This window comes from Lycorma delicatula, chromosome 2 (genome assembly GCF_047948215.1).
Source record: "Lycorma delicatula isolate Av1 chromosome 2, ASM4794821v1, whole genome shotgun sequence".
Lineage (NCBI taxonomy): Eukaryota > Metazoa > Arthropoda > Insecta > Hemiptera > Fulgoridae > Lycorma > Lycorma delicatula.
Genome location: NC_134456.1, coordinates 198,622,422 through 198,634,920, shown reverse-complemented (window position 1 = coordinate 198,634,920; position 12,499 = coordinate 198,622,422). Strand labels below are relative to the sequence as shown.

General features: G+C 28.9%; 1 protein-coding gene across 6 annotated transcripts in view; it reads right to left on the bottom strand.

Moving 5' to 3' along the window:
- LOC142319563 (uncharacterized) overlaps nucleotides 1-12,499 on the bottom strand; it is a 251,526-nt gene that overhangs the window by 59,183 nt on the left and 179,844 nt on the right. For 5 of the 6 annotated variants that reach the window (XM_075356973.1, XM_075356972.1, XM_075356976.1 and 2 more), the window contains one exon: nucleotides 2,654-3,297. In XM_075356973.1, coding sequence (XP_075213088.1) covers nucleotides 2,654-3,297 — 644 coding nt within the window. The remainder of the gene's footprint in view (nucleotides 1-2,653; nucleotides 3,298-12,499) is intronic. The other variant, XM_075356978.1, reaches the window with a different exon arrangement.

The window sequence follows — 12,499 nt, the reverse complement described above, 5'->3', positions numbered from 1 at the left end:
AAGACTTAACAACTTCTTGAAATAGACTGCTGTTTAATTACAGAATTTTTTATGTAAAAATTATACTCATAAAAAATTTGTTAATGCAATTTAAAAAAAGCTGACAACACAATTGTAGGACTTCCCCATCACGCAACTATTTTTTTCTGACATGGCTTACACACACAACTTAATTTAAAATATCTATCAGTTTATTTAAATATAACATTTTTTGTTTATTTAATTCAATGATTCTAACTAAAGCGCCCAAGCATACCGTATTTCATTCGCACAGGTGGTACTAGCAGCTACTTTAAATTCTTTTTTACACTTTAAATACTATTCATTCATTTACTTAATTCTACCACTCGGATGTGACATCACAACATAGCAGAAGAATACAACAGCTAGGTCAGTGCTACACTGGCGCTTCTTGTGGTAAGAGAGGGTACTATTGATGCAGTATGCTCACTTAGCCACTAGTTTATTTAGACTATTTTTTGGGATAGGGGTGCGATTTTGCAAAAACCTTTATTTTCCAAATATTATTTTTTGATTGTTAACAAATGTGCGGAAGAAAAATAAGATCTTAATCAAGTGAAATCTCGAGATACTGAGGGTAACCTTGCTCCATAGCCTCACCCCTTTGATCTTTTATGTTGAAAATTTAATGGTATCAATGCCCCATATACAGAAGTAATCTGATCAAGTTTGGTCAAAATTGGTCCAGTAGTTCTGGAGATATAAGGTGATTTAGAGTGTGATACCAAACAAACAAGGGTGTGCACACGCGCATACACACACACACACACACACACACACAACACACTGATCATCTGGAAAATTTTCATTTTTTGGGTTCCTTAGGTGTGAAAACATCAAGATCTGGTGAAAACTGCATATGCCCAAATTGGATCGATTACAATACTTTCCCTTCTACAGCTACAGCGATAGATGGGAAAGTAAAGCAAATTAGATGTAATATTAACAGTATTACCTGTTAATATTACTGTATTAATATTACAGCAATATTAACACTACTACCTACACCAGTACCATACTACTATTTATTACTCGATTTATTATACAATTATTTATACTAATATTTTAAAAAAATTTTAAAAAACAATTTTCTTTCTAAATATGTGTAAAAATTTCTGTAGTACCAAAAGAAGAATGGGTGTCTGAATGAATTTTCATTTGTTTGTTGCTTAATTTTTATTATATAAAAAAAAGGAAAATCATCCTTTTTAAAAAAAATGTCAACCAATTAAGCATAACATAAAAAGAAAACAAAAATTATTATTAACATCTTAAATGACAGCATCATAAATAATTAAAACTGATTGAAAAATAAATACTCAAAAATCAAATTAATTAGGCCAGGCACTAACTTACAATAGAATATGGAGGAAAGTTAAATCTGTGAGTCATTTTTCAATGAAAAGACCACTAAATAAAACCTTTGTATAGGCTACAGTTTATTGCACTGTGTGATTTAGCTGATTGTACTAAACTTCTAACAAATTATCAATTTCACTTATTATTAAAATCATTCATTTCCCCGTACTATTCTGGCAAAATCAGATCAGTAAAGCAGTTTCAGTGATCAAAAAATAAATAGATATATATGTAAAACTTAAGGACAGCGGCAATAATAAATATTTTTCTCTACTAAATCTACATAAACTTAATTTCAAAAAGTATCCATAATGAATGCTGACTACAGCAGTTGAAAACAAGCAATTTATTACAATTTCACAGTGAAAATTTTATCATATTCTTCTTGGACAAAATGCAAAGCTAAGTAATGTACTTTGCATTATGATAAGTTGTCTTATGACAACTGCATTAAGATAACATACAATAATAAAAATAAAAATGTAAAACTACAATCATTACAGATTATTACAAGACAAACATAACTGGTTATTATGAGTCAAGTACATACATGTCACATGAGATAAATCAAAAATTACAAAATAAATAGAAATCACAATTAATTTTGTTTTTAAATACAAACAATAAAACCCACAAAAATGTCAAAACATATAATTATTACAGCAAATATTAAAACAAAAACCATCAATAGAACAATAACAATTACATAAAAAATGACTGAACACTTATTCCACCAATTAGTTAGCAGCAACCAAAATTATTAGATATTAAAAATGAAATAAAATCTTTAAGAACCCCTAGGTATTATTTTTGCAGGTATAAAAACTTAAAGTTAACATGTTAGAAGGTGACAAAAGCTTTATACAAAAAAATGACCACATGATGTATATAGATAACCTACCTTAAAATAACAAGTTCGTTATTAAAACTGAATTTACTGAAAATTTAACAAGGAAAGTTAAAAAGAACCAGTAAAATTCATCTACATCATCTAATGATGGCTTCACTCAAGAAATAATAAAGTATAAAAAAACTAAATACTCCTCCCTTTTGCAATAGCGTTTTCAAAATAGGAAATTCAAATAAAGATTAGGAATTTTAGTTTATCCTTTAACTTCTGACAAGTGATAGGTTTACTACAAACATAATGGTTTATTACTACACTTTAAATATATATCGATTATTTTTTTACAAGATTAATTTCAAATCAGCATTCAGCCATCAAAAAAAAATTAATAATAAATATATAGGCAAAAGAAAATTTAAAACCTACCTTGAGACACTGAACTGAAGTAGAAACAGGTCCTGTACGGTCAGGTAGTTTATCTTTAGAGACTAGTAAGGTATGTAATATACTATCATGTGACATTCCGGCAGCTGCGTTAGGATCTATTGCTTGATGTAATTTGTTAACAACATTTTGTAATCTTCTACCACAACTACCACCACCAATTGTAATACCGTCATCAATACTTGTACTCACGCGTTGTGCTCGTTGTCTCACACCTTTGTTTCGAGGTTGTCCTTTTGGTTTAGTTTGTTGCCTCTGGCCACTATTAGCATTCACAAAAAGTTTTTCAAATGATTTAATATCACCAAACGGCCCATTACTTAAATTAGCAGAAGTAATAAATCCACTCGCAGATGGAGGAATACTAGTAACATTACCGAATGCATTAAATAATGATGGATGAAGCTGCTGGTTCATGTTTGGATTTTGAAGAACTTTCTTTGCTCTACTACACTTTTTCTGCTTCTGTGGTTTTAAAATTGGCTTTTGTGGCTGTAGAGGTTGTTGCACTGTCTGCGATATTGTAACGCCATCAGTACCAAAAGTGGTATTGACACCAACACTAGCAACATTAGTTGTTACTTTGGTTAAAGTACTACTTCCAGCCTCTCTAACGGTTAGTCCAACTGAAAAAAAAAACCTCTTTAAACACATATCCCAATTAAAATTAAATCAACTGACATTAGCTTTGACTAGCAATTCAAAATTTTTACAGTTTAATGAAATAACTTATTGCTTGCAACTGACTAACAGTTTACAACTCAATTAGATGCTTAAACACGTACAATTCAGAGGACGGTCAAGGTTTTCCCTCAAAGTTCCCTAAACCTATTCTTGGGAGGTACCTTTGTATCAACAGAAAAGAAATATAATCAGACATAAATTTTAGTTGATTAATTCAAAGTCATGATCTGAAATCTGCTGCTACCATCCAGGAAAAACCCCAGAGATTTGTTGACAACAGATGCCTACTTGCTAAAGAGGCCCTGAAGCACTCTTTTGATAAGGGGTGCATGTCATATCATGATCCTTCTAGTAGAATACTGTTACCTTTTCAGTGTCTTTTCTTTTAACTTATCCTTGAAAAAGTTGTGTTCCTTAAGAGTGTAGGGACTTTTAGATGCTCTTTGTCCATTTGAATACTAGATTGTGGATACCGGTGTTTTTTGGTGGTTGAGTTTCAATTAACCACACATCTCAGGAATGGTAAACTGAGACTGCACAAGACTACACTTCATTTGCACTCATACGTGTCATCCTCATTCATCCTCTGAAGTAATACCTGAATGGTAATTCCCAGAGGCTAAACAGGAAAAAGAAAGATGCCTTTTGTCCACAATACTTACATGGCTTAAGGTAATGTAGGCAATCTACCTGTGGATCTACACAGGGTCTTTATTTCCTATAAAAGGTTGTACAAAAACAAATAATCTGGAGTTGAGGTATTTAATGGGTAAAATTGGGATTGCTAATACAATCATACAGCATATACTCATATACATATTCAATTCAACTGAAATAATTTAATGCATAATACATATTCTTGGAGATTCAGAATGAAATATCATATCATACTATTATAAATCAAAAAATTGTGATTTGGACAAATTTGATATAAGCTAATGGATTAGCACATAAATTACTTATTTGCTTAAGAACAGATTTTTTAAATTTCATTAATGTGATAAAAATTTTAAAAACAATGGTTATGGAACATATTTTCAGTAATAAAAATAACTCTCAATACTCAACAAATTTCAATCAAAGATAGAAGTCCAAAAAAGTTATTTTATTGTAATAGCTAGCCATTGGTACATTTCCTAAAACAACATTTAAGAGAATCATCTATTCTTTTAGTCATAACATTTTTTTTTAATAATTTATACACAGCAAATAGCATTGGCATTTAAGTTCACAAGATAACATATATCACAAGTTTAAACACAAATTTTCAATTTTTTTCTTTGACCCTATTGATGTTACAAATACACAGAGATTCTTGACACATAACATCAGATCAAGAGGGCATAGTAAGAATGCAACAATTGTACCTAATATTAGGTCTCTATACATAAGAATAAATAAAAATTTCTCAGAAAAAATTGTGACTTGTATTTTGTTTTCCTTGTCTGGTATCTTGTGCTTTTAAAGAATAATTTATATATCAAGTTGAGGAATCATTGTAATATTTAGAACATATATTATTATCAAGTTTTGTTAATAAATAAAAAATTATGGTTGAATCATGTTCACAAATTTCAAGATTAATGGCTGCCACATTAATTACTATTTTTAATATATTGATGTATTGTCTTATCAAAGTACATTTTATTAGCTAAAATGTTAAGCCTATCAATCTAATTAAAATAATACCTTATATTTTAATAATGGCTGTAAACAGTTTCTAAAATGACAATTTTCAGTTGCATTTAATTTCAATCACTAATATAAAACTGACTTACTAAACTGAAATAAGTAAAGCAATTTAAACTAGTAAATTTAAATAATGAAATATTAGTTTTATAATTAATGATATTGTTAAATAACACGTACATTTGGGCAATATGACGGCAGAATTCTGCAAATCCAACAATATCGATCATGTACAAATCATATAAGCAATTAAAATGATTATTGGCTGACAAGAATCTTGTGAGGTAATTTTTTCAAAAACTGACCAGTCAATAATTTTGCAATTTCACGTGACACTAACGTTCATTGATGAACATCAATAATGGATTCATCAATTTTAACAATAACCATCATTGGACAAAAGAAAATAGAAAGTCCGTATGACATTATGCAGTCAAGGTTTCAGCAATAACTTTTAATAGTGTTTGGATTTGTATCATCAGAAATTTGCTAATTGGTCTATGTTCCCTGCAATATGATTGAATGGAAAGAATCATTACAATTTCCTACAAAAACTTTCACCAAATTAATCGGATGAAACTCAATATATCAGTAATTGGACAATTACTTTCTGAAATAAGAATCGATCATACAAGACCGGTAGCTTAGCCCTCAAATTCCCTTAATCTAAACCCAATAGATTTCAATTGTTTTTGTGAAAACCTAAAAAGATCTTCAGAAGATAATTGAAGAACATTTCAACATATATCATATGGCTACAACCAGGATTTTTGAAGAGTGAGAAAATGTTAAAATTACAAACTAGTGCAGAATATTCACATCATTGAAGGCAATTTTGAGCATTTTCTCTAGGAAAAGAAAATCTAGAAAATTGCACTGGTGTGCAATTATTTGTTTCCTTAATGTTTGAATTTTTTAAATTTTGTTCAGATTTAAATAAATCTGCTATTTATTGTTAAACGCAAAGCATTTATTAAATTGTATTGTTTCCCTACGATAAATAATTTCTATCTTTTTGGTGACCATTAAGAGCAAATTGTGTTAAATGATAGAAAACTGTGTTTCATTAATAAATAGTACTTTAATTTATTAAATTATTTTTTTTAAATAGATAAAAATGTCTCAATTTGCAATATAAATTGTTTTTCACAAGTTACTTTACTTTATTTAGGTTAAATTAGATATCATTTAAAATCGATATAATGGAAAAAAAATCAAACTAATTCATTAACAGTAGAGATGAAATTAGGCCAATTTCCAGTAATAACTTGCTTGTTTATAAACATATTTTCAAAATAAGGATATTTTTATATTGGTGAAAGTATTTACAGTATAACTTTTTGTATATTAGAGAAAAATTGTGTAAATATACATACCTATAATGATTGATGATGAGCCCAAAAAACAAAAAAAAATTAATTTTGAATTTCTTAACTGCAATAATAAGCCCTCATTGACAGCTTTTCAACGATATTCATAAATGGAACTTATTTTCATTGGCTCCAGAGTTATAACCAAATAAAATTTTAATTAATGAAACATTTGGATCTTAGGGGAAGGCACATCAGTTTGAATCAGACTTCATCTTTTAATATATTTAACAACTTTAAATATATTGACAAAAAAAAAAAATATGAAAAATATCAGATATTATTAATGAAATAAAATGTTATGTACTTTTCATTTTAAAAAAAGGGTATATGTAATTTAATTGGCATGCAAGGAAGTTATGTAGTGTCCACATCAGATTTATTTTAGTTTGATTTGATACATAGAATCCAAAAATATTTGAATATAATTTTTATTATTTTTTCTATATACACATCCACATATATCTGGTCATCGTAAAATACAGGCACAAATACTAGCTATATTTAAATCATTTCTATAAAAGAAGTAACAGTAAAAAAATAAATCTATACCAATATTACTGAATACCAATTTTTATTAGTTAAAATATGAATGAAATAAAATTTATATGCTACTTAATTTAAATTTACATGCATAAAAATTATTGGACAAATAAAGTTAATTTATCATCCTTAATTTAATTTCCTCTACAGTAAAAAAAAGACAAGATTTTTCAAAGCAAATATAAAACAACTGCAGGTAGAAATAATTAATTTAATCCTTCAAAACAACCAACGAAGCTAAGTGTCAATCTTGAGTAATCTTTAATAAGGCGTACGTTCTTTAAAATGACATGTATAACATTGATATTAATATTTCATAGAAAAAACAGCATATCAGAATTCTTAAGACAGCATGAATTCATAATATTTTAAAATTAATAAAAATGTTATAGATATGTAGTATAGTGAAGAATTAAAAAGAAAAGATAAAAACGTTTGAAAAGGTGAAGAATTAAAAAATAAATTAAAAAAAATTGTAAAGGATAATAATTCAGTAAAAATCATTATCCACACTAATTATGATTCAAATGTTTAAGCTTACACAACCTTATCCAATGTAGCCATAGTTTCCCTGGTATTTTTAACCTTTTTAATCAGTTTCCTTGAGTTATTTTAAAGAAATTGAGAATAAAAAATTTTATCTACTTATCTTAGTTGAACAGAAATTTTAAAAGGAACCTGACAACCTAGTAGTGCAAATAAATATTGTGTAACAGCTACTGTTGTTTCTTATAAATAAAACTACTTGTTTTTATTATGACCAAGAAGTACCTTTATTTCTTTAAATTTGTTAACTGGAAAATGTTATAATCTATTTACAATTTACAAATTCATCAACTGTCATTTATTTCTAATGACAATCTACATTTATTTCCAATCTATCATTGTAGGTAATATAAATTATAAGTAAAATTATACAAATCAAGTTATAACCAATACTAAAAATTACTGTAAACATCAGAACTCAAACATACAGACTCAATAATGTGCATTAGTACACAATTAATTTTTTATTTCTCTTATTTAAATATTTTATTTCTCTTAACTAAATACTTTATACTACTTCTCTATAATAATCACTACATGAATTAAGACATTTATCATAGCTATACCACCAGCTTTCAGTATACCCTCATCGCATTCTTCTGCCAGCAGTTTATTTAGCTACTGATTAACAGCATTTTTAAAAGTTCATAATCACCTGCTAATTGCTTACCACTAAAAAATCCTTTTATTTCCCAAACAAAAGGTAATCAGAAGGAGCTAAGACCAGACTATATGGTGGGTGATGAGAAAATTTCCCAATCAAATTATTTTAAGTAAATCACATGTCAGATCAGCAACATGTGGATGTGCATTATCGTGCAGCAGGATGACGCAGTCGGTCAGCCGCCCACATCGCCGATTTTGAATGGCACGCCGTAACTTACGCAGGGTTTTGCAGTAGGGTCAGTTTGCGTCCAAATGGATGTGGCTTGACTTTTGTTGGTCTGGTTGGTGGTGAATGAGGATGACGCCATTCATTTGACTGCCGTTTCTCTCTGGCGCGTAATACGAAATCAAAGTTTCATCGCCAGTAACAATTGAATTAAGGAAGCAATCGCCTTTTTCTGTGGAACGCATCAAAAATTCCAAACCAGATCCCATTCAGATTTTTTTGTGACGTTCCGTTAAGAGGTGCGGCACCCGACGTGAATGCCTACAGCCCCTAAAACATCAGGAAAAAGAAGGACCACGTCGGAATAGTTGAGCGACGATCTTTTCTGATTTCATCATCGACGCGTTTCAACAAGTCCTTGGTGATCATCGAGGGCTTCCCCGAACGTTCTTCATCATGCACATTAATTCTGTTATTTCTAAACCTTTCACATTTATTTTATTCATTAGATAATGAGCGTACAAGCAACTTCCTGTAATTTTCAACCGGTCTAAGGGTTTGAAGATTTAAAAACGTATGACTCCAAGTATTTTACATCCGGCAGCAACATCGAATTTCCTAATCATTGTATAACGTAATAACTCACACGTAATCAAAGACACTACAACTTATAGACAACAATACAGCGTGTACATTACTAACGTGGCTATTTAAGACACAGGTACGCCAACCTTAAGGAGATAAAATTTCCCAGCGGTCTTTACTTTAGAGATATCCCTCGTATTTTGTGCTTAATAAGATGATTATTAATGGTGAATCTTTGGTGCCCCTGCCGTAATGAAATGAATTCCTCTCGTATGATGGAAGGATTTTAATATCTTCCAGAACTGTTTATTCAGTCAGAATTAATAAAAAAAAATTACTGAAATATTACAAATAAATATTTTACAATATTTAAAAGAATCAAAAGAAAAAGGGAATTCTTTATTTGAACAAAAAAAGACTTTTTCAATATTAATTTTAAACCAAAATTTAACATTTTCAAGTGACACTATTCAAACTTCTGAATCTTAATGCTCAAATAACATTTAAAAAAAATTAAATATCTTTAACAATTTGTCTTATTTGATCTATGATGAATGTCAAATTATCAAAAATCATAACCTTTTTCTTCTCTGTCAGAAACAGCAAAATAGAGAATGAAAAAAAATTCTACGCGTTATGTACAGATATATTTGTAGATCCTGACATTTTCAAATTTAATGATTTTTTTTTAAATTAGTAAAGTATAATCGTTTAAATGTATGCAATATCTCTTGTAAAGAACACAATAATAGATAAAATAATATATTTTAGCACATTTTTGTTCATTACATAATTTTTAGAGAAATGTATTCACAAACCGAGGGAAGAGAATTTTTTTATTTTAATTTTTCAACACCAAAATCTCATTTTCTTAAATAGCGATAGAAAACTGTACTATAAACATCAAGTAGCAATATTAAAAAAAAAAAAAATAACGTCAAAGAATAATATATTAATAAAATCTTAAATAATTAAATTAAAGTTGCTACGTTTTCGGCACGCAATATTCGTCGTTCAGGTAAACGATTATATCATCTGAGCACGCCGGTCTGGTATTAGTTCACCCGGGCTCGGGGCCGATTATGTACATTCGTTTCACCGGCAAGCCGTGCTGTTGTCATGCTTAGAACTGTGCAGGCGCTTCCACCTCACCGACAATAGACTACACTACCTACACTAACCGTACCGAAGCTCAACGCAACGAAGACGCAATCTGGACGTCGTAACTTCTTTAACCAAATACCATCTTCGTAAAGAATAAACTCGCATGTTTTTAATTTTTAACGTATATTAATGTAAAACAAAGTAACCTAAATTCATGCAAAAATTATCCTAAAAACTGTCATATCCCATCATTACTAATTATTTTACAAATAAAATTATAGTTATAAAATCAGGATACCCGACATTCAAACAACGCGATGGACATAGTGCGCACATAATTAATAAAGAAAAAATAACCGGCTAAGATGTAGCTGAACTTTCTTGGGATTTACATCGCGTTCAAAATTAACTAGATTTTTATCTTATCCTAAGCTATCAAAATATACTTCTAATCAATCTGAAAATAACATTACGGAATATTTATTATAATTATTCGGAATAATTATTCTTTACCGTGGAATAGAAAGACAATTTCTGTTCTGATAACACCTTATTTAAAGAGAAAATAATACATTTCGAATTTAAAGGAAATTAAAAATTTTCAATAACTAAGATTTTTAAGGGTGGGGTGAAGGTCCTATTACTCCATTCACCTTCAGTAAGGATTAAAACTTTTCGATCAATGACGATTCATTTAGAAAAAAAAAAATTTTTTTTTAATTAATTTTATTAATGACATCGGTTAAAAAGTTAGAAAAATGATGTAAAACTCCATCAGGATGGGGCTAATCTAAAATTTGTACAAATAAAAACAAAATATGAATTTTTTCCACGATTTGATTCCAGATTTTAATCCACTTCTGGTTGTACTTTGTACACTTCTGCATCGACCTTTAGTTATTTACATCTTTTAAGGATGACCCTTATCGACTAATTTTACGCGTATCAAATAAACTCTCGAATCGCTGATAAAAGTCTGCTTAGATTTTTTTCAAGATGATGATCGTATATAACAGGGCGATCAAAAAATCATTCAACGAGATTTAAATTAAAATTATATGACGTTAAATAATAAAACCGGATTGTTTGTTAACATCTTACATATCATCCAAAAAATAATCTACGTAACCTTGCGCAAGTCGATCGGTTCTTTACTCTGCACTACATGAAATTCTCGTAACATTCTAACATATTAATATGGCAACAGATTAAATCTGTCATAAGTGTTAAGGGCAAACGAAACCCACACAGTTACAAACCACAAAGGTAATAAATTTAAACTAAATGAAAATAAATATATTATAAATGCAATTAAAAAAAAAAAAAATCATTTTGGTGTAATATATTTCAAAAATTCAAAGAACAATAACGAATAATTTAATTTTTATGAGATTACGTGCAGAAGTTTTAATTGCTGTACATATACCACATTTTTGTACACATAAACGGAACGGAGCTGCTGATAACTTATCTAAAAAAAGGGGAATTAAAATCTAAAGCGTTATTTAAGAAACGATTTACATAAAAAAAAAAATAAAACGAATTCGATTGTTCACAAACGGGTGACAAATCACGAAAGATCATAGCGATCTGTACTGCGGTCGTAAACGTCACTATAATACGTTTTGGTGGGTGGGGGGGAGCTTGAAGGAGTATTTTTTAAAGAACAAGCTGGAAATTTTAGGGGAACTATTATTTTACAAAATATAACTATGAATTTCATGCGGGTAAATTAAAATTTGGCCCGCCAAATGATGTAAGTATTTATTTAAGATATGGCATTATTTTCACGGTAAAGGTTTAAAAGTCGATTCGTATACGACTTGAACAGTGTAAACAGACTTTTTAGACGATTACAACTTGGAATACACATTGATCTTCATTAAATAACAAGCGCTTACAACTTTGTTAAGATTAAATAAATAAAATCGAATATAAGGTACACCCTCTCTCTTTACGGGCACAGTTTCGGAATTATGGGAAAATTTAACTCGCTAAAGGTGGATATTAAAGATACATACTTTAATATTCGTTCAATCCAACAATTAATTAAATCCACTGTTTTTGGTCTTTTTAAGAAGCTCTTACAACATTGGAAAATGTACGTTAATGATGCATTTTATACGTATAAAAAATTATTAAATGCTTTTGAAACGATGGTTAACAGACATTTATTTTTAAATATTATAATATTAGTATCCGAATTCATAGAATATTTTTGTTTAAACTTTTATAAAAACCTTTAGTTAAAAAAAGTTTATTTTAACATAAATATTAAAAATATATATGCATATATTATACAAATTTTGCTTAACAGATATGCTAAAATTTAATTTCTATATATTTTATACATACGTATATATGTGTATGCAAAACATTCATGAATCGATTCCATATTATAAAATCAATGGATAAATTCAACAAAAAACCAATAACAATAAATAAATTGATGCGGATCAGACTTAAGTAATAAAA